This window comes from Pseudophryne corroboree, chromosome 2, assembly GCF_028390025.1.
Source record: "Pseudophryne corroboree isolate aPseCor3 chromosome 2, aPseCor3.hap2, whole genome shotgun sequence".
NCBI lineage: Eukaryota > Metazoa > Chordata > Amphibia > Anura > Myobatrachidae > Pseudophryne > Pseudophryne corroboree.
The window spans coordinates 790,994,671-791,018,597 of record NC_086445.1 but is presented as its reverse complement, the minus strand read 5'-3'; the positions used below and the strand labels follow the sequence as shown (position 1 = coordinate 791,018,597).

Genomic DNA, 23,927 nt, shown 5'->3' with positions numbered 1-23,927 from the left:
AAGTTAATTTCTTGATTTTTATTTTATTTTTGGGCTTTACTATAAATGTACATGAATGATACCATACTTACCACTTCCACTGGTCTCAGCCACTTCCTCCACAGGCTACTGCTCTTCTTTTACTAGTTGGATACTCCTCTGAGTGCATGAGAGATGGCTGAAACCAATCAGGTCGCCTTCTCCTCCTAAATAAAACTTCAACATTCATTAGTACATATATAGGTTACAGTCATATTTTTAATATTTTTAATATTTTCTATAGTTTGTATGCTGGCCGTAACTGCTTCCACATCTACATATGGCGGTGTACTTGCATTCTCTTTTTCTTTCTACTTGTTTATTTGTTGCTACAAGTTCAAACAGTTCTTATATTTCCATTCTTGTCTTATATGACTTTGGTTAGACATACCACCTGCAATACCTTAGGATCAAACTCACCAACCCCTCTTGCTGCCACAGGTTTAAACAATTTGTACGTCTGACCCTTTGTTTTCTGGATTTAATAAGACATATTTTAATCTTTACGTTCTGTAACACCTCTGATTCAAAGCTACCCATCTTTGGGAAAGGGGCCCTATCTTCCGCAGTCATACGTACCCACTCATTGCAAAAAGTCTCCGTGTGTGAACCATATTTTTCACACATAATAAACCTTGCTGACCCTCTCGCCCGCAATTCTGACCTTCTCTGTCCCAACTCTTCTGCCTGAACCGTAGCTACCTAATGCCCACTGCTTGTGCAATTGGATCCCATCGCAGACTTTTTGCCAATAAACGCAATCCCCAATGCACACCGCAAATAGACGGTGAAAGACACCTAGCACTTTCACTCGCTCCTTCTCCGCTGACGTACCACGACTCACTCCAATAGTGACCACCGCGTACCCAGTGAGGCCCTAACTAGCTTCTATTCACTGGAAGTTTTAGGAGTAACTTACCTTTTCCAGCGAATATCCGCTGTTGAAGATTTTCCTGAGAGAGACCAGCGAAAACTTCCCTTTTTGACTTACACAAATCACGCTTGCGTATGCTCTACACAGCGCTAATGATACCGCGATTTTACGCAAAAGCTCATAAAAGGGTTATCAAGTTGCGCTATGTATCGCGCCCACAAACATGCGGTCCAATCGCACAGCGTATAGGTACTTGTTACCTATCCGCCCTACGACCACTGGAATCGAATCACAAGCTGCGAAACCTCAGCCGGAGCGTAATACAAAACCTTTAAACTTCAATTCACAATTTCTATACTTCTGCACAATGCACAATTCTATATCACGCTCCTCTACAAATCACCTCACGATTCGCGTATTATCTCTACCTTTATTAACGTGAGTCAGCCGCCTCACGCCACCAAGTCTCCACTCACTTGGTGTACCCACGGGACCCGAATTTCCGGGGTTCAAATCCTCTCACTCCATTTTCACTCACTCAAATACACCTTGTTTTTCTTTTCTGTACAGAAAATTGTTTACTCCCTTTAGGTCAGTAGCTTTATTCCAGAGGTGCTTACAGTTTTTAAACTAAATTTTAGAGTAACCTGCTTTTGAAATCGGGTAGTTATGTGCTATTGTATTAAATGTCTACTATCCCACCTTAATTGGACAAATATCGTGTGCTTTGTACTTAGCATCCACACTCCTACGCAACCTTGCGTAAACACGTGACCGTGCGTGCCTTTTACGCCACGTGTGCGACCCTGTACTTTGTCCGGACCACGTGTACAACGTACGTCCACAATTCAACAAACCACACAGTCTCTATAAATGTGAGCAATACTAACTATAATCGCTCACTTAACACCCAGTTTTTTTCTGTATAAACCTTAACAACCAGGCCAGAAATGCATTTCATGTCTTTATAATTACTCCCTTAAATACATTTATTTCAAATTTATCTGTATAGCAAACAAATGTATCCGATTTTACAAAGATCTATAATGACTGCAATAATCTATAATTTAAATGATATAATTCAGATTGGATAGCTATCTTGCAGAACATACACTGATATAAATATACACAATTATAATAATATTATATATGTATCATTCACTGGCCTCCTATGAGACACGTTACCGCTTCACTGCCTCTAATTTGCATATCAAAGATATTTGCTGTTCACTACAAAAACGAGTAGTTACACAGGTTAATTTGCATTTCAATGGCTATACTCCCTAGTAAGCAGACTCTACAAGTCTTGGAAGAAAAGAGAGAAAAAAAACCTCTTTTTTTTCACAGACAAGAAGGAAAAAAACACTTATCTCACCATTTACTCTCACTAGGCCCAATTGAAACTATTTGTAATTGACTATGAGATGGGTTAAATAAATGCATTGGTAACTCATAAATGGCGCTGGATGTGACAAAGGAAACTGATTGTTCTGAGCACACTGAAAATCAGCTATTTTGAAAATGACCTTCCTAAAATGGCCACTGCTCCTCCCCCTTCCACATCCATGAGTTTTACACAAGATGGTGGACAGGCCATGTGGTTAGGCCAAAATGGAGGACAAACCATGCGGCTCCTTTGTCACAAAGAAATCACAAATTATACAAGCACCAGAAGTTACTTTAGGCCTGAGTTTTTAAAAAAAAAAAACTATATCAAGGCTATGCAGCAACTTTTAAATGTACTTTTAAATCTACTTAACAGATAAACAATCCAATCGGAATCAAACACAATATGACTTATTTGAACTTTGTTTTGCAACAATAAAAATACGCTTTATCATCTTAAATATTATGGGAAACACATTGTCCCTTGAATTTCATAGCAGCGGCTTACTGATAACACAACAGAACACACGGATATGATTTGTCAGCATCACGATGCGTCCACCATAAGCTGATCGACCACAGCGTCGCATTTGTAATGTACAGTGCATCATTAAGACCGTGATATCGCGGACGCAGCCCCCATCTGTAAATACCAAATTGCTTTCTATCAAATATTTAAAATGCCCGCTCTAATATATACTGTAGATGCCAGGTGCATCTTATTACCATATATGATAAAAGTGCGCTGTACGTCGCAAAACACTGCATCCCATAAGAGAAAACAATACACCCACACATTATCTGAGTTCCAAAGCTCATTGATGTATATATTTGTTATTAAAAGAATATGTATTCAATATATCACAATGTACAGTATATATATGGTTACATGGTTACAATTTATACAGTAAGCAGTTAATACAAACTAAATCAAATACATACATTGAGCATTATGTGTGTAAGGTTCATAACTACTGTGGGCATTATGTGTATAAGGAGCATAACTAAAGTGGGCATTATGTGTGTAAGTGGCATAATTACTGTGGGCATTATGTGTATAAATGGTACAACTACAGAGGGCATTATGTGTGTAATTGGTGTAACTACATTGGGCATTATGTGTGTAAGGGGCATAACTACTGTGATGTGTAAATACCAAATTGCTTTCTAACAAATATTTAAAATGCCCGCTCTAATATATACTGTAGACGCCAGGCGCATCTTATTACCATATACGATAAAAGTGCGCTGTAACACTGCATCCCATAAGAGAAAACAATACACCCACACATTATCTGAGTTCCAAAGCTCATTGATGTATATATGTTATTAAAAGGATATGTATTCAATATATCACAATGTACAGTATATATATAGTTGCATGGTTACAATTTATACAGTAAGCAGTTAATACAAACTAAATCAAATACATACAGATACAGGCCAGCAAATACATCACCATCATATTTTTCATATAAAGTCTTCCCTCCATCTCTCACTCTCTCTCTCTGTGTAAAATCATGTAGGCACTGGTCTGGCAGCACCTCCATCATCGTCTGGGACTAAAACAGCAACTAACTCTCCTTGTCCTAAAAACTGCCTATATCACTCAGTGGGAGTTTTCAGTCTGTTGATTTCAGTCTCCTTCTATTGGTCCAGAGGCCAGACCTCTCAAGAACTCAACGGCTCATTGGTCAGAGTGAGGGCTTTTGTCCTGTGTTGCTGGCACATGTGTCTACCATGCTTTGGAGCTAGTTTCAAGTCTTCAAAAGATCTTTTGTTCACTTTAGAATTTTGGCTCATATTCCTTCATTTAATCATATCTACTTGTTGCAATGAGCTACAACTTAATAACAAGTATCAAATTGATATACACATTAATCTGGTTGCTTTAATACCAAATATGACATGTCTATCTTGCTCTGCTGCAATAATACACATACATGACGTTACTCCATTTTGTAATTTTAAATCATTATGATGTCTAGCGCTTGATATTATTATAATTATGTGCTGTATGAAATATGTGTCGAATCCATCTCTGTGGCATGTCCGTGTAAATGCGTATCTTAGCATATATTGCTGTGCTTGCTGTGTGTATTTGCAAGCATAGCGCCTCATAATGTGTGGAGTCTGTATGTTCTCGCTATGTAATATTTTTGACTTCGACAGATGATTATATGTATATGTGGCACAACTACTGTAGGCATCATGTGTATAAATGGCACAACTACTGTGGGCATTAAGCATGTAAGGGGCCCAACTACTGTGGCCATTATGTGTGTAAGCAGCACAACTACTTCACCTCATCGCCCACATACTGTCTGCCTGTACCTTTCTCCTACCATTCTCAACTGTCTGTAATCGCTACAGGATTCAGGCAGTACTCTTCAGATAGTTATATAGTTACATAGTTGTTGAGGTTGAAAAAAGACAAATGTCCATTGAGTTCAACCTGTATTATAAAATGTTATATCATTTAAATATTGTATCCTTGGATATTTCTTTCCATTAGGAATTTATCTAGTACATTTTTAAAGTAATTGATTGAGTCCACCATTACTACCTTCTCTGGCAGAGAATTCCAAGTCCTTACTGCTCTTACTGTGAAGAACCCTTTTCTCCGTTGTGTATGAATTTTTTCTTCTTCTAACCTCTGAGGGTGTCCCCGTGTCCTGTGTAGCCTTTTTTTTTTCTAAACAGATCGTCTGATAAATCCTTGTATTGTACCTTTATGTATTTATAGATATTAATAATGTCCCCTCTCAGTCGCCTCTTTTCCGTTGTAAACAAATCTAACCTTTTAAATCTTTCCTCATAATTCACTGCCTCTAACCTCTTAACCAATTTGGTGGCTAACCTCTGAACCCTTTCGAGTTCCAAGATATCTTTTTTTATAGTGAGGTGCCCAGAACTGCACCAATGATTTATACAGTGGTAAGATTACACTCTCATCCCTAGTCTCCATTCCCCGTTTTATGCATGCTGACACCTTTTTTGCTGCATTTTGACATTGCATACTGCTACTAAGTCTATTATCTATATTAGTCTATAATGAGCACCCCCACATCTTTTTCAACTACTGTTATCCCTACATTTTCCCCATTTAGTTTATAGGCTGCCCTCTTGTTCTTATCCCCAAAGTGCATAACTTTACATTTGTCTATATTGAACCTCATTCTCCATTTATCTGCCCAGACCTCCAGTCTAGATCAATCATTCCGTAGAGACTAAACATCCTTGTCTAAAATAATTACTCTACATAGTTTAATATCCTCTGCAAAAATTGACACTGTGCTTTCTAGGCCCACACCTAGGTCATTAATGAATATGTATAAACAGCAATGGCCCTAGTACTGAACCCTACGGTATTCCACTGAGCACTGATGTGTTTTGCATGGCTTGGAATGCATGATGTGAATGAAGCATAACAGTACCCTACTGCCTGCACATAACCCCCCCCCCCCTTCCCAATCCACCCGTCATATCTCTGAGCACTAGCTGCTGCTGCTCTGTATAACTGATCACATGTCCCCTACCTATAACCAGGGCCGGCCCTAGGCATAGGCAAACTAGTGAAATGCCTAAGGCATTTGAAGTGACATGGGGCACACGCAGCTTCTGCTGATTACAAAGATATGCAGCATGCCTATATTCTGTGTGTGACTGCGGCTCCATCTGCATATAAAATTCATTACTAATGTGCTGTATTATGTGTGTAAGATGTAATACAGTACTTTGTGGCGTAACGTATAGAAAGGGCACTACTGTGTGGTCTAGTGTGAATAAAGAGCAATATGGTGTGGTGTAATGTGAATAAGGGGCATTATTGTGAGGAGTAATGTGTTACTATTGTGTGATGTAATGTGAATTAGAGACACTATTGCATGATATAATGTGAGTAAAGTTGCAGTACTGGGTGGCGTAATTTCAACCGGGGGCATTATTGTTGGCCATGCTCCTTCCCAGCAAGAAGACGCCCCATTTTGGGCTGCACACCGAATGTGCATACTGTTCCTATTTAAAATATAGGGGGTAGGAGCACCAAAATGAGGACTGCAATGGGTGCGAGGTGATGATGCTGGGAAAAGGGTGCAGAGTCAGAGGCGGAACTAGCATTTGTGCAAGGGGGCACCAGCCAAAATCTTGCCTAGGGCATCATATTGGTTAGGGCCGGCTCTGCCTATAACTGATTCTTTAGACCCCAGCTGCCGCAGTGCCTCACTCTGAGCAGCACCAGCATGTGTAGGCTAGCGCTACCCGACATTAGGGGGTGCCTGCAGCGTAGCCCAAAACTGAAAGAGGGGAGCCACCTAGGACCAGCTGCCACTGGGTGCAGTGCAGGACAGCAGCAGTGACAGAACAGCCCACACCCCAGCTTTCTAATGGCAAGGTAACTATATGCCCACCCCCTATCTTCACAAAAGCCACTGATGCTGGTTATAGCACATTTGACACTTATCACCTCTTTGTACATCTCCCCATTATTTATATAGAGCACAAATATTCCTTACCACATGTACACACACAAAATTCGGATTTTTGGGAGGTATATGCAATATAGATCCATATTCAGGTTTGTTAGCAAACCAAAAAAGTTAGCAATTGGGCAAAACCATGTTGCACTGCAGGTGAGGCATATGTAACATGTGCAGAGAGATTTAGATTTGGGTGGGTTATATTGTTTCTGTTGCATGACAAATACTGGCTGCTTTATTTTTACACTGAAATTTAGATTTCAATTTGAACACACCCCACCCAAATCTAAATCTCTCTGCACATGTTACATCTGCCCCACCTGCAGTGCAACATGGTTGTGCCCCTGTGCCTGTTTTTTTGCAACATAATAGTACCTTAAGTAAACACATAACTGATCACACTTCATAAAAACACAGACCCAGAGCCGTAACTAGGGTGGTGTGGACGGTGCGCGGCACACATCGCAACCGCCTGCATCCCCCCGCAATCCATCTGTGTGCACTGCTGTCAGCTGCAGCATAGTAGCAGTGTGCCCGGCTCCTTCTCTGCTGGGCGCACGACAACCATTACATATAGCAACGGGCTGCAGCGGGATGTAGTTATGATCCGGGCAGTCGGGATACCAGGGGTCAGCATACCGACGCCAGGATTCCGGCCACCAGAATACCGGCAGGGGGCTCAGAACTATTCACACTCGTGGGTGTTCATGACACCCATAGAGTGGGAATAGAACCTGTGGCGAGCGCAGTATGCCCCCAAACCCGCAGTATGGCGAGCGCCGGTCACCCGATCCCGACTCGTTGCAGCAGCTGCTTGCTCCTTTCAGTCCAACTATGCCCTCTTCCACATCTCCACTCCACTCCTGGTGGCATCATCCAGAGAACAGAACCATCTCCCTCACAGCAAGGGGGTATCCTCCCCTGCCCTCTCCCCACGTGTTACAGCGCTGGCCAGGTCGGATACATCTCCACTGCCCGTGTTTGGCTGCACTCTTCCTGTGCTCGGTAGTGGTTGGTGCCAGACTGTGGAGGGAAGATGGCCTACACCCTGCCCATGCATGTATAGCATTCTGTATAGCCTCTATACTGCATACCCAGCATCATCCTGCTGCCAAGAAACTACATACCCAGTGTCACCCTGCTGCCCAGGTACTGTATACCCACCATAATCACTGTGATGCTTAGGTACTATATATCCAGCCACTATTTACCCATCATCAGCCTGCCCAGGTAATTTATATTCAACATCACCCTGCTGCCCCAGTTCTATATAACCAGCATCACCCTGCTGTCCAGGTGCTATATACCAATCATCACCCAGCTGCCCATGTGCTATATACCCATCATCATCCTGCTGTCCAGGTACCATATAGCCAGCATCACTCTGCCCAGGTATTATACATTATATACTCAGCATCACCCTTCTCAGGTACTATACCCAGCATCACCCTTCTTTTGTACTATACCCAGGATCAACCTGCTCAAGTACTATATTTAGCATCACCATGCTCAGGTATTATATTTAGCATCCCCATGCTCAGGTATTATATTTAGCATCGCCCTGCTCAGGTACTATATCCTCAGCATCAGCCTGCCCAGGTTGCTACCGGGTACTACTGTGTGGCATAACATGTATAAGGGGTTCTGCTTTCTGTTGTAAAGTGTATAAGGGGCTCTGCTATGTGGTGTAATGTTTACATGGGTCTCTACTGTTGTGCAATGTTTATAAGCGGCTCTGCTGTCTGGTGTAACGTGTGTAAGGGGCTCTACTCTGTAGCATAACATGTATAAAGGATACTACTTTTTGGTGTAACGTGTATAAGGGACACTATTGTGCAGTGTAATATGAATAACAGACACTTCTGTGTGGTGTAATGTCAATTACGGACACTACTGTGCGGTGTAATATGGATAACAGACACTACTGTGCGGTTTAACTTGTATAAGGAGCACTACTGCGCGGTGTAACGTAAATAACGGAAACTACTGTGTGGTGTAATGTGAATAAGCTGTACACTACTGTGTGGTGTAACATGTATAAGAGGCACTACTCTGTGTGTAATGTGAATAACGTACAGTAATGCCTGGTGTAATGTGAATTGATACTATGCTGTGGCCACGCCCTTCCCCTCAAAACCATGCTCCTTTATTTTTATGCGCATTATCCCTATTTCAAATATGGGGGGGGGGCGGCTGTACCATTTCTCTTTCTGGCACATGGCACCAAAATGTCTAGTTACGGCACTGCACCGTCCCGCCATCATACAAATCCTTCCACATACAGTCACAACACACAGTCCTTACCCACACAATCTATAACAACATCACACATTGATACCACACTAGATGTAGAGCTGCACCCACACACCTCCTTACTGTTAGTTAACGTAGAAAGGTAGGACACATAGGGACAGCAGCTTCCAAAACATAATTAGTACAAGATAAACCAACCTATATTCTTATATGAGCTTGGCGATATATATGTATGCATGCATAGTGGAATATATGCAGATATTTGTAGTGGTCTCATATGACAATGAGTAAGGATAGATACTTTCAATTAAAATGTTGTCTTCTCCCATATTCTAAACTACTGTCTATGAATGTTTATATTTGCCTGTTCTGTACTGCATGTAAGTAAACATTATTGCATGTGTTGTACATAGTTTTCCTTGTATTTTATTGTTCTAACAATTGCAAGATCATCTCAACAGATAAAACTGATGATGTAGGTTGGATTATTAGAAAAACGAATTTCTCTCTTACAAAAACATGAATCTGTAAGTAACAGACAAAATGAAAGAAACCTTGCTGTGTCCTTCATACTTTCATTGACTCCCAAATGGATATCCTGTGTGGTAAGAAAACAAGGATGTCCTCCAAGTAAAGCAAATCCTATAAGCATAATATAAACATTTGTAGAACGAGAAATGGAGGAAGCACAGCACATATAAAAAAATATACATTTATACAGTATGAGCTGGGTATTCAGTAACACTTGAATAACTGTTTCTTTTTCTATAACATACCCTACCCTGTAAATATATTTACCCAACTTAATTTTAAATAACTAATACCACTAGTAGTTTAAGGGGCATATGTAATAGGGTCCGAGTTTGCCCGTGCCTCCCCAGCCATTCACCTCACCACATGTCACTGCTCCTGTATATAGACTATCACGCTGCACCTACAGCCTCCTGATATTCCCATGTATGGCTCCGCCGTTCAAAAAAACACATCCCGCTCCAAGTACTCCTGTTGTCATAAGCATGTCTGTATTCCTGTGTACGGCTACAAAGACTCCTATTGTCATTAGTACATCTGCTATTCCTCTGTACAGCTATAAGGACTGGTAAGAATGCTATTACTGCATTAACTTCTGTTTATCCTGCATTCCATGTTACCAGTGTTGCTTCTGTTTATCCTGCTACTATGTCAGATCCTACCTGTTCTGTGCATTACAAGGTCCAAGTCTGTAGCTGTCGCTACTAATATCACCTGCCTGTGGTATTGTATGCATTCTGGACTTTTCCTGTTGTGCTGATTGTGCTACAACATTTAATTAATAAAAGATTATTTTCTTTGAAGAGGACCTTGTTCAGACCTCCTAGTGTTCTTCATACACTCTCCAGCTGTATTTACACCTTTGACTTTGTTACGAGTCCCGAACCAAAACAAACACATATCCTGACATGGGGCCTTTGTACAATCAGAGATATAACACTGGTGGATCAAGGGAGCAAGAGTGGGAGGAGATCCACTGAAAGATGACATAAGGGATAGACATTTAGAAATAGAGATGTCAGTAGGGACGTCAATAAGAATAACAAAATCATCGAAGATGAGGTAGGGTAAGTCAAGAGAAAGAAATTGGAGAAGCCAGATGGCAAGTTATCTAAGAAATTGGAGTTCGTACCAGGTGGGTGATAGATAATTGATATGTAGGCGTGAATGGGGCGGAAGAGGCAAATGTTGTGAACCTCAAAGGAGGTAAATGAGAGAGAGTAAAGGCGGGAGGTGTGGATGAAATTGACAGAGTTGCTGGTACATGGGTGTGAGACAGGTCTGGGGTGGAGAGAACATTGTGATGGGGTGGGGGCCTGGACATGGAGGGTCATCTACTGTAAGTGGCCAAGGAGAGGAGTCAGGGGAAAAGGATGGAAAATGTGTGGAGGAGAAGGGTGACCATGGGGGTTGGAGAATGAAGAGACACCAGTGAAAGCAAAGTGGAGAAAGTAAGAAAGAGAGTTGTGCAGGGGATGTAGGAAACAGAGAACTGAAAAGAGACTAGAGGCAGGAAGTAAAGCTAGAGGCAGGTGGAATAAAGAGTATGATGTGGTAGGGGATAGAATGGTGGGCATGGACAAGGGGAATGAAGGAATGAGAAGAGTGGATAAGCAGCATGAGAGAATAAGTAGAACAATATCAAGATAGTAAGCAATCAGAAAGGGTAGAAACAATAGGTAATGTGGGGTAGTTAAATTGCAATGATAGGTCATAATTAAGCAAAGTCAAATCAGGGAAGTGAAACAATATGATAAACTAACCTATGCTATATAGTGTAGTTAAAGGAAGACAGACAAATTCCCAATAAAAATACTCCAAGAATGGCTTACCTGTTTCAGTAGAAAGTCTAGTTCTGGTGCTTCTCTTCTCAAATATCATGGCAAGAGATTTTCCTTGTAGTAATGGCAGATACTGGAAGTTAACAAAAGCATTATAAGAGTAAGGATTCACAGCTCAAGCTGTGGTACAATCATGCCTAAAATGCAAATCAATTGGTCACTGAACGACAGATTATATATACATTAGTGATGAGCGGGTTCGGTTCCTCGGGATCCGAACCCCCCCCCAAACTTCACCCAATTTACACGGTTCCGAGGCAGCCTCGGATCTTCCCGCCTTGCTCGGTTAACCCGAGTGCGCCCGAACGTCATCATCCCGCTGTCGGATTCTCGCGAGATTCGTATTCTATATAAGGAGCCGTGCGTCGCCGCCATTTTCACTCGTGCATTGGAGATGATAGCGAGAGGACGTGCAGCGTTCTCTCAGTTTCTGTGCTCTGTGTTCAGTTTATGTGTTCTCTCAGTTTCTGTGTTTCTGTGTGCTGCAAATATCTGTGCTCAGTGTGCTGCAAATATCTGTGCTCAGTGTGCTTGCAAATATCTGTGCTCAGTGTGCTGAAAATATCTACGTTCTCTGCCTGAAAAACGCTCAATATCTGTGCTGCATAGTAGGAGGACAGTGCAGAATTTTGCTGACCACCAGTATATATATAGCAGTACGGTACAGTAGTCCACTGCTCTACCTCTGTGTCGTCAAGTATACTATGGATCCATACCTGTGCTGCATTTTAGTTGTGCGCAGTATATAGTAGGAGGGGACAGTGCAGAATGTTGCTGTGACCACCAGTATATATATATATAGCAGTACGGTACAGTAGTCCACTGCTCTACCTCTGTGTCGTCAAGTATACTATGCATCCATACCTGTGCTGCATTTTAGTTGTGTGCAGTATATAGTAGGAGGGGACAGTGCAGAATGTTGCTGTGACCACCAGTATATATATAGCAGTACGGTACAGTAGTCCACTGCTCTACCTCTGTGTCGTCAAGTATACTATGCATCCATACTTGTGCTGCATTTTAGTTGTGCGGAGTATATAGTAGGAGGGGACAGTGCAGGATGTTGCTGTGACCACCAGTATATATATAGCAGCACGGTACAGTAGTCCACTGCTCTACCTCTGTGTCGTCAAGTATACTATGCATCCATACCTGTGCTGCATTTTAGTTGTGCGCAGTATATAGTAGGAGGGGAAAGTGCAGAATGTTGCTGTGACCACCAGTATATATATATATATATAGCAGTAAGGTACAGTAGTCCACTGCTCTACCTCTATGTCGTCAAGTATACTATGCATCCATACCTGTGCTGCATTTTAGTTGTGCGCAGTATATAGTAGGAGGGGACAGTGCAGAATGTTGCTGTGGCCACCAGTATATATATATATAGCAGTACGGTACAGTAGTCCACTGCTCTACATCTGTGTCGTCAAGTATACTATGCATCCATACCTGTGTTGCATTTTAGTTGTGCGCAGTATATAGTAGGAGGGGACAGTGCAGGATGTTGCTGTGACCACCAGTATATATATAGCAGTACGGTACAGTAGTCCACTGCTCTACCTCTGTGTCATCAAGTATACTATGCATCCATACCTGTGCTGCATTTTAGTTGTGCGCAGTATATAGTAGGAGGGGACAGTGCAGAATGTTGCTGTGACCACCAGTATATATATAGCAGTATGGTACAGTAGTCCACTGCTCTACCCCTGTGTCGTCAAGTACTGTTTGGGGACTATTTTTTAAATCTGCCATCCTGTCTGACACTGCAGTGCCACTCCTAGATGGGCCAGGTGTTTGTGTCGATCACTTGGGCCGCTTAGCTTAGTCACTGTTACGCACACCAGTGCTAACAGGAGTATACCGGTGTATGAACAGAGAGGGAAGCGAAGCAAACGAACTCACAGACAGTATAACATAACATACACAGGAGGTGATGGAATAACTAATAAACACAAAGTGAACGGAGAAGCCCAAAGGCTCAGGAATTGGGTGTCTCCCTAGTGTCAGGAATGCTCAGATGGAATAGAGCGGACAATGAAGCGATGTGTAGTGATTTAACATGTGGAGCACCTGAAATGATGTTGCTAAGAGCAACAGAAAAAAACCCAAAGGGTTACCAACGGGTGTGGGAATAAACTCCTTGGTCAGAGATAGAAATATAGACACAAGGAGAGTATCCACAATCCTAACGCTCACTTGCAGGGCACAGGTTCAGCTTACTGCCACTAAACTGACACCTGGACGCCCTGCACAGTGAGGGAGGATTAAGCAAGCAGGTCTGAGAGTACAGCCGCAAACCTGCTGGGTTCACAGAATAGCAAAAGAACCCCAGCAGGTCAAACAACTGACTCCAGTCTTACTGCTAGGTCCGGATTGGCAGAATGAAGTACCGAATCCCAAGGCCTATTCGCAGTAAGCAACAAGTAAATACAAAGTCACACAGTACTAGCTAACTCTCTGGAACTGACTAACAAACAAAGATTCAGCAGCATTTGCCTAGCCTGAGAGGATGGTTTATATAGCAGGTGCTGTCCACGCCCCACTCAGACCTCACAGACTGTGAGCACAAAACCAGCACCGGATTCCCTGCCGTGCACAGAGCCTGTAACCACTACACAGTAAAAACCCGGACCGGAGTATCAGCTGCGCTCAGGTTACTTCGCTAACACTTGCCTCCCGGTTGCCATGGCGACGTGGCAGCACAGAGCAGGAGATCCTAACAGTCACACAGCTACCTCATTGCACCTCTTTTTATCTTTGCATCATGTACTGTTTGGGGACTATTTTTTAAATCTGCCATCCTGTCTGACACTACAGTGCCACTCCTAGATGGGCCAGGTGTTTGTGTCGGCCACTTGGATCGCTTAGCTTAGTCAAACAGCTACCTCATTGCACCTCTTTTTTTCTTTGCATCATGTGCTGTTTGGGGACTATTTTTTAAATCTGCCATCCTGTCTGACACTGCAGTGCCACTCCTAGATGGGCCAGGTGTTTGTGTCGGCCACTTGGGTCGCTTAGCTTAGTCACACAGCTACCTCATTGCACCTCTTTTTTTCTCTGCATCATGTGCTGTTTGGGGACTATTTTTTAAATCTGCCATCCTGTCTGACACTGCAGTGCCACTCCTAGATGGGTCAGGTGTTTGTGTCGGCCACTTGGGTCGCTTAGCTTAGTCACACAGCTACCTCATTGCACCTCTTTTTTTCTTTGCATCATGTGCTGTTTGGGGACTATTTTTTAATTCTGCCATTCTGTCTGACACTGCAGTGCCACTCCTAGATGGGCCAGGTGTTTGTGTCGGCCACTTGGGTCTCTTAGCTTAGCCATCCAGCGACCTCGGGGCAAATTTTAGGACTAAAAATAATATTGTGAGGTGTGAGGTGTTCAGAATAGACTGGAAATGAGTGGAAATTATGGTTATTGAGGTTAATAATACTATGGGATCAAAATGACCCCCAAATTCTATGATTTAAGCTGTTTTGAGGGTTTTTTGTAAAAAAAACACCCGAATCCAAAACACACCCTAATCCGACAAAAAATTTTCATGGAGGTTTTGCCAAAACGCGTCCGAATCCAAAACGCGGCCGCAGAACTGAATCCAAAACCAAAACACAAAACCCGAAAAATTTGCGGTGCACATCACTAATATACATATAATACAACTGTAAGGATTGTGTCTGTACATAGAATTTTTTTTTTTTAAATTTACTTATAGGGACTGTTTCTGAACTATGGAGATCGAAAAAAAATTCAGAAATTTTTGTCTGTCTCTTTGTCTGTCTGTTAGTTTCCCGGTAACACACAAAACTACTGGATGAATATGGATGGCGTTTTCACTATTGTACAGCTTAGTGACCTAGAAAGAAACTGAGGTATGTATTAGCTCGATGTGACATCAGGGAGAGGAGAAATAAAGGAAAAACCAGATGCTTTACACTCGGTGTGTACAGTATGCAGGCTCCTCAAGTCTGAAATGACTACGGTCCTAATTCTGAGTTGACCGCAGCAGCAAATTTGTTAGCAGCTGGGCAAAACCATGTGCACAGCTTCTATAAAGACAATGGGGAACATTTAATAATAAGCAGGTAGGATTACGGTCATTGCTGGCAGTTTTGTATCTCGTAGATTTACTATGCTTAAAACTGTCAAAAATCACACTATAGAGCTAAAAAGCCATCCTATTTGTTCCCCATAATGAGTATATGAATCATCATATTTACTAAGCCCCCACAATCTCGCTGAAAACATGCTGAAAAAAATGGGTTGCCTCTGAGAGGCGTATTTGCGTAAAGAGCTGCACAGATTTCTAGGATCCATGCAGCCTTCTATACACTATTTTGTTGAAAATTAGCAACATTTACACACAAAAAAGGAGAGTTATGGTAGACTTACCATGGTTAACTCTCTTTCTGCGAGGTACACTGGGTTCCTCACGGCGCCCACCCTGACGAACCTAGCTTCTTTGGGTTGTGCAACGGGGTACACTGGGTTCCACAGGGGGGAATACATCGGGGATGTACTAAAGCAGTCCATCAAGGTAAGAGAACCCGGCATCCAAAGGAAGCATCCTGGGAGGCTGAAGTATCAAAGGCATAGAACCTAATGAACATGTTAACTGAGGACCACGTAGCTGTCTTGTACAATTGTTCTGGGGATGCACCATGGCGGGCCTCGAAGAAGGTCCAACAGACCGAGTAGAATGGGCTTTAACTGCAGCAGGAGCTGGGAGTCCAGCCTGTGCATAGGCTTGTGCAATCACCATTCTAATCCATCTGGCCAAGATTTGCTTATTCCCAGGCCAGCCATGTTTGTGAAAACAAAACAAAAAGGGAATCTGACCTCCTGATAGAGGCAGTCCTTTCCACATACATACGGAGAGACCTAGCCACATCCAAAGAACGTTCTTTGGGAGACAAATCCGAAGAGACAAAGGCCGGAACAGCAATCTCTTGGTTAAGGTAAAAAGATGACACCACCTTAGGCAAATAACCTGAGCGAGTTCATAGAACTGCCCGGTCCCGGTGGAATATGAGAAAGGGTGGACGACAGGACAAAGCGCCTAAGTCCGACACGCACCTTGAAGAGGCAATAGCCAGCAAGAACAGGACCTTGGCTGTGAGCCATTTAAGGTCCACCGATTCAAGAGGTTGAAATGGAGAGTCTTGCAGAGCATTCAGCACAACAGACAAATCACATGGAGCCACAGGAGGGACAAAGGGAGGCTGAATCCGAATAACGCCCTGAATGAACGTCTGAACATCAGGTATAGAGGCAATTTTTCTCGGAAACCAAACTAACAAGGCAGATATATGAACCTTGAGGGAGGCCAGACGAAGACCTAAGTCCAGGCCTCTTTGCAGAAAAGCCAGGATCCTGGAAGATCTCAATCTATGGACATCGTAATTCTTCACAGCACACCAGGTGAAGTAAGAATTCCAAACCCTGTAATAAATCCGGGCAGATGCCGGTTCGCGGGCTTTCAACATCGTTTGAATAACCGCCTCTGAAAATCCTTTGGCTCTCAAGAGTGATGCTTCAAGAGCCGCGCCATCAAAGCCAGTCTGGCCAGGTCTGGGTAGAGACAAGGGCCCTGTACGAGTAGGTCTGGTCATTGAGGAAGTAGAAAGGGATGCCCTGTCGATAGACCCTGCAGGTCTGAGAACCAATGCTGTCTAGGCCACGCTGGAGTGACTAGAAGCAGCATTCCTCCTTACTGTTTGAACTTCCGCAGAACTCTGGGCAGGAGTAACACTGGAGGGAACACATAAGGCAGCCGAAAGTTCCATGGAATTGCCAGTGCATCCATAAACACTGCTTGAGGATCCCTTGTCCTTGCTCCGAAGACCGGAACCTTGTTATTGTGTCGAGATTGTGTCGAGACGCCATTAGTTCTACGTACGGTAGACTCCACTTGTCCACTAGGCGTTGAAAGACTTCTCTTCGGCGTGTACATCCTGGCGACCAAGGTAGTCAGCTTACCACTTCAGGACACCCGGAATGAACATTGCCGATATACTTGGCAGATGGCGTTCTGCCCAACAAAGGATTTTTGCCACTTCCTTCATAGCCATGCAGCTTCGAATGCCGCCTTGATGATTTATGCCACCGTCGTGGCATTGTCTGACTGTACTTGAGCCGGTCTGTTCCATACCTGAGGCAGGGCCAGTGATAATGCATTGAACACCGCCCTCAACTCTAGGATGTTTATTGGGAGGAGTGATTCTTCCTTGGTCCACCCACCCTGAAAAGAGTGTTTCTCCAACACCACTCCCCATCCCTTCAGACTGGCATCCGTCATCAGGAGGACCCAGTCGGGGATCCAGAAGGGAAGGCCCCTGCTCAATTGCTGGTCCTGGGGCCACCAGTTCAGCGACAAATGAACCTCCGGAGTCAATAAGATCCTTTGAGATCTGATCCGATGAGGCAGGCCATCCCACTTGGAAAGAATTAATCATTACAGAGGGCGGGAATGAAATTGAGTGTACTCCACCATGCCGAATGTCGACACCATCAGGCCAAGTACCTGTATCGCCAAGTGAATCACCAAATTCCTTAGCTCCTCCCAACATGACCCTCACCAGGAGGGACAGAATGCTCTGCTCCCTGACTTCCCTCTTAATTAATGAATCATATATTAAAAGGAATTTGGCTTTGAAACACAGCAATGTTGTGCTGCTCCAGCTAGTAAGTTTTCTCACTGACCAATCAGATTAGAGGCGGGACTTCAGATGGTATAAATGTACTTTTGGATTTTAAGGAAGCACCACCTTTGAAAAAGACCTCCTGGTCGAAACGCGTCAGGTTTGGTGCCCTACAAAACTATCCAGAGACGGTCATATTGGGGAACACCTTCTGCTTACACCTCTGGGTAAGACTTTTTTTTCCGGGACTTTTGACATCAGCACCAGCGGTGTATGTAGAGACAACCACATAACATCTGTGATTCCCTGTTATTGAACCGTATACCTGTTTCTTATGCTGGAATAAATAGTTTTATCTATTTTGAATATTGAATATTGTGGAATAAGGATTACATATGGGCTTCAAAGAAACCTTGATGTGCGGGCTTCTAAGAGAAATGAAGTTAGCATTCATGTGAGCACCTGATCTTGAAAAGCTACCTTTATGTATATTTGTCTTCTTACTTTCATGTAAGAAAAGTGAGAAACCATTCTTTTGGAATAATCACATGCGGTGACCCTCCTAAAGCTTCTATCAAAAATCACCACCCCATAAAGAATATATACCATATGTTATAGGGAGTGGTTAATGTGTTTAGCCAAACTTTTTTTAACAAAAAGGTGTTACACTATGTAATATTTTTTATTCATTACATGTATTCCCACCTCTGTGTGACAACTGTCTGGGGAAAAACTTCACGCTTGCATACAAGACAAACATTTGAACTCACCTGAATAGTGGAGTATTTTATGGTTTATAGATGTTATAGAAGTTGTATTATACCCTGCATTGTATATAGTGGGCCTTTGAATAGCCCATGTGAGGGAATATATAGATTTCAGGCATCCCTCCACACGCTTAACTATCGGTTCCTTCAAGGAAGTTACAGTGGTGACAGGCAGAGTAGATGACACCACGAGACAGGTGACATGAGAATCCACTGTAGGTGGGTTCTCCCACTTACTACATAACTCTGCAGGGAGAGAATAGCAAGCCAAATCCCGTTTAGGGAGCGGGAATTTCTTTCCTGGGGTAGGCCAGGGTTCCTTTCTAATGTCCACAAGATGATCAGAATGAGGTAATACAATTTTAACCACCTTCTGTTTAAACATATCAGTTTTCTTGGCCACTGTAGTGGAATCCTCATCCTCAGTGATTTGTAGGATCTGCTTTATAGCATCCACCAGGGCAGGGACATCAACTTGGAAGGTAGAATCCTTGTCAGTAACATGATTCAGAGACTGACAGGACCGTATGCTCCCCTCCTCATCAGATGAAGCATCAGAGAGGTTAGTAGTTTGTGTGGAGGAAGCAGCGCACTTAGAGGACCCAGAGACACGAGACTGACCTGGGGTAGATTTCTGTCTAACCAAAGACTGATTTAACTGTTACAGCTGGGTAGACAAATTTTCCACCCAAGGTGGATTTACTATAGGGACAACTTGTGGCGGCAGTGGCACCAAAGGTCCCATGGGGTGGGGCTAAACGGTCCACCAGAGTCCCCAGGAGAGTAATGAACATAGCCCAGGGTGGCTCCATTGTAGTGACAGGAGCTGTAGGCTGACTCGGAGGTTTATGAAATTTAGAACGGGTGTGGTATGGAAGGTAGATAGTAACTAGGTCGACAGTGTCTAGGTCAACCACTATTGGTCGACAATAAGTAGGTCGACAGGGTCTCTAGGTCAACAGGGTCTCTAGGTTGACATGGTCTAGGTCGACAGGTCAATTGGACAACATGAGTTTTTAACCACTTAACTGACGATTTTTCCCTTCAAAAGCGTTAAAAACATTGTTTTTTAAAATGTATTTTATTTAATAAAGTTGAAAAAGTATTTTTTAAAATGTTTAAACATTATATTATGTACATCTGCAGAATGGATCTCCTCGTCAAAAACGGGGGGACAGGGTGGGACGACGCAGTTGCATGAAATCTGACCATGCCAGATAAGTGGTTTGTGTTTTTTTTGTGTTGTTTTCTTCGTAGAGTGACCGGGAACCCCAATTAGTGCACTGTGTCCCCTCGCATGGCTCGCTTCGCCAATTGTAGTCCACGTGGATCGTTAAGTATGAAAAGGTTCAAAAAAAGAATAAAATCATGGAAAACTCATGTCGACCTTTTGACCTGTTGACCAAGAACATGTCGACCCAGAGACCCTGTCGACCTAGAAACCCTGTTGACCTAGTTACTGTTGACCAATAGTGGTCGACCTAGATAGTGTCGACCTAGTTACTGTCGACCTAGAGACCGGATCCCATTTAGAACACAGACTATCACACAATACTTCCTCCTCAAGTAAACCCCTGGAGCATGCCTTGCAACTTACAGGAGCTTCCAGAGTTCTACTGCCCTTATTGTTAGACATTGGGGTATATTTACTAAGCTCCAGATTTTGACCGATTTGGTGATTTTTCTTCCAAGTGTCATCTCAGGAATTTACTAAACACAAATCTTGGCAGTGATGAGGGCATTCGTATTTTTCTTGAAGTCAAAGAAAAAAATTACGAATGAATACACCATCGGTCAAATACGCCTGTTATTTGATAGAACTCGGTCATTTACTAAAATTAGTATTTCACAAACACACACAAAACTCCTTCTTCGTAAGGAGGCCCGTTGGATTTTTGAGCTCCGTACACTTACACCGTACGGGCTCAATGAATCCAATAATTTGGGGTGCTTCCTTTAATTATACATTATATGGTACTATAATAATATATATGGCCTGTAGGACCAAATTCCTTTTTGTATTATATAACATCACTCTAGTTATAGTCCGCAACCCTATATACTCCCTGATAAAGGTTTTTTGTATTCATTTTGCATGAATCTGTTATGATCCATAATCTGCTGCTTCTCTTGTCTCCTAATCGCAGCTCTGCATGCAGTTGTTACTTAAAAGTAATTACCTGTTGATTAGGTATATGTATTCACTTTATTTCTATGCTGATTATGCACTGTCAAACGGTATGTGTTTGTTTTTACCAGCAGCACTATGTGTGTGCATCCGGCGGGTTGCTATGGTAATGGCACTGGAGAGCGCGCGTCGCTGCAGGGTGACGTCATCGGCCCCCGTCCGGGACCCGCTCGTGCTGCGAGGGGATCAGTCTGTGTTTGGTTTGGGTATTTAAGGTAAGCACTTTGTTATTTCTGTTGATCTTGTCCTACCGGAATTTAGAATTAAATGAAACGTTGACACCGCTAATGATGCTGTCCAGTCAGCTTCTTTGATCCTACCTGATGCATGTTCATTAAGTCCTGTGAGTGCCGTGTTCCAGCCTTCCGTATTCAACTTTCTCTACATGGGCACCTGGGCCTTTACTCCGTTGTGGATTTCATTGGAGTGCCAGTCCTTCACTGCATTATATATATATATAGATATATATATACTAGTCCAGTATATATTAGAGATGTGCACCGGACATTTTTCGGGTTTTGTGTTTTGGTTTTGAAATCGGTTCCGCAGCCGTGTTTTGGATTTGGACGCGTTTTGGCAAAGCCTCCCTGAAAATTTTTTGTCGGATTCGGGTGTGTCTTGGATTTGGGTGTTTTTTTTCAAAAACCCCTCAAAAACAGCTTAAATCATAGAATTTGGGGGTAATTTGGATCTTATAGTATTATTAACCTCAATAACCACAATTTCCACTCATTTCCAGTCTATTCTGAACACTGAACACCTCACAAAACTATTTTTTGTCCTAAAATTTGCACCGAGGTCGCTGGATGACTAAGCAAAGCGACCCAAGAGGGCAGCAAAAACACCAGACCCATCTAGGAGTGGCACTGCAGTGTCAGACAGGATGGCACTTAAAAAAATTGTCCCCAAACAGCACATGATGCAAAGAAAAGAGAAAAAGAGGTGCACTGTGGTCGCTGGACGGCTAAGCTAAGCGACACAAACACCTCAATATCACAGGAATTATTTGTTCTAATCAATGGTATTATTGGTCAAAATCACTGGAAGAAAATGACAAAATCACTGGAATTATTTGTTCTAATCAATGGTATTATTGGTCCAAATCACTGGAAGAAAATGACAAAATTACAGGAATTATTCGTTCTAATCAATGGTATTATTGGTCCAAATCACTGGAAGAAGACTGACGTTTTTGGGATTATGGAGACATAATGTTTTTGAATATAAATCCTAAAGCAGGTGGTGTATTAGAGCAAGAGACCAGCCATGCAGTTTCTGAAATATTATGACAAAATATTACTTTATTTCATAAGTATTCATTCCTAACTCTGCTAAGTACTGTTCGGCATACTGAATCTGGCTTCCATGAGGTAGTTGTCCATTATTTCAGCTTCCATTGACCTTTTTGAAAGCGGTAGAAGTTATCGATTCTTTTTTTTTTTTTTTTTTCCCCTATTTTTAATTTTCACCTGCATAGCCCAGTAAAATGTTGCAATTTTAAGTATTGACTTGTGCCTTCTGGGGGTCCACTTGTTCACCAAACCCAGCCAAATCTCATCCTGATTCCTAACCCTCAGTTCCACGTTCTCTATGTACCCCATCTGTGTCACCCATGTCTGTCTACACCTCCCCTTTAGATTGTAAGCTCTCACGAGCAGGGCCCTCTTCCCTCATGTGCTTATATACTGTTGGTCACCAAAATGCTACACTGTAATACTATATATACTGCTCACAAAAATGCCGCACAGATATGGAATGGATACTTGCAGTGACACAGAGCTGCAAGATACAGCAATGGCCTACTGTACAACTATCTACTGTTAGTCACCAAAATGCTGCACTGTAATACTATATATACTGCTCACAAAAATGCCGCACAGATATGCAATGGATACTTGCAGTTACACAGAGCTGCAAGATACAGCAATGGCCTACTATACAACTATATACTGTTAGTCACCAAAATGCTGCACTGTAATACTATATATACTGCTCACAAAAATGCCGCACAGATATGGAATGGATACTTGCAGTGACACAGAGCTGCAAGATACAGCAATGGCCTACTGTACAACTATATACTGTTAGTCACCAAAATGCTGCACTGTAAAACTATATATACTGCTCACAAAAATGCCGCACAGATATGGAATGGATACTTGCAGTGACACAGAGCTGCAAGATACAGCAATGGCCTACTGTACTGTACTACTATAATTATTATATACTGGTGGTCCCCAGTCCCCACAATAAAGCACACTGAGCACAGATATTTGCAGCACACTGAGCACAGATATGGAGCGTTTTCAGGCAGAGAACGTAGATATTTTCAGCACACTGAGCACAGATTATTTGCAGCACACTGAGCACAGATATTTGCAGCACACTGAGCACAGAGAGCACAGATTACAGAGCTTTTCAGGGAGAGAGCGCTGCCACGTCCTCTCCGTTCAATCTCCAATGCACGAGTGAAAATGGCGGCGACGCGCGGCTCCTTATATAGAATACGAATCTCGCGAGAATCTGACAGCGGGATGATGACGCTCGGGCGCGTTCTGGTTAACCGAGCAAGGCGGGAAGATCCGAGGCTGCCTCGGAACCGTGTAAAATAGGTGAAGTTCGGGGGGGTTAGAATACTATAGAATACTCAGAATACTTGTACAATAAATTCTGTAATAGGTACACTCTTTCTTAACTAACGCTCTCTGTAATAAGAAATGTAGAATACTCAAGTGTCTGTAAAGTCTCAGCGCTGTGGACAGGCGGCTTTACAGGGGAGACCTTGCCCTGCAATCTCAGAGACCAGTAGCAGCTATGCTCAGAAGATGGTGCCCAGCGTCTCTGTCAGGAACTGAGGGAGAGTGTGAGGCAGCTCCAGGGTGGGAAATCTGCGAGGAAATGGCTCCCTGGGCCGGGGGAGGGGCTACAGGTCAAGTGCTGACTCCCC

The 23,927-nt window shown here is 42.9% G+C and overlaps 1 protein-coding gene across 1 annotated transcript in view; it reads right to left on the bottom strand.

Annotated features, from left to right (window-relative positions):
• The window catches only part of OTC (ornithine transcarbamylase), a 133,433-nt gene that overhangs the window by 45,675 nt on the left and 63,831 nt on the right, over window positions 1–23,927 (bottom strand). Inside the window, exons 3-4 of the mRNA XM_063955573.1 lie at window positions 11,373–11,454; window positions 9,564–9,651 (exon numbers count right to left, since the gene is read on the bottom strand). Of these exons, the coding sequence (XP_063811643.1) occupies window positions 9,564–9,651; window positions 11,373–11,454 (170 nt within the window). The remainder of the gene's footprint in view (window positions 1–9,563; window positions 9,652–11,372; window positions 11,455–23,927) is intronic.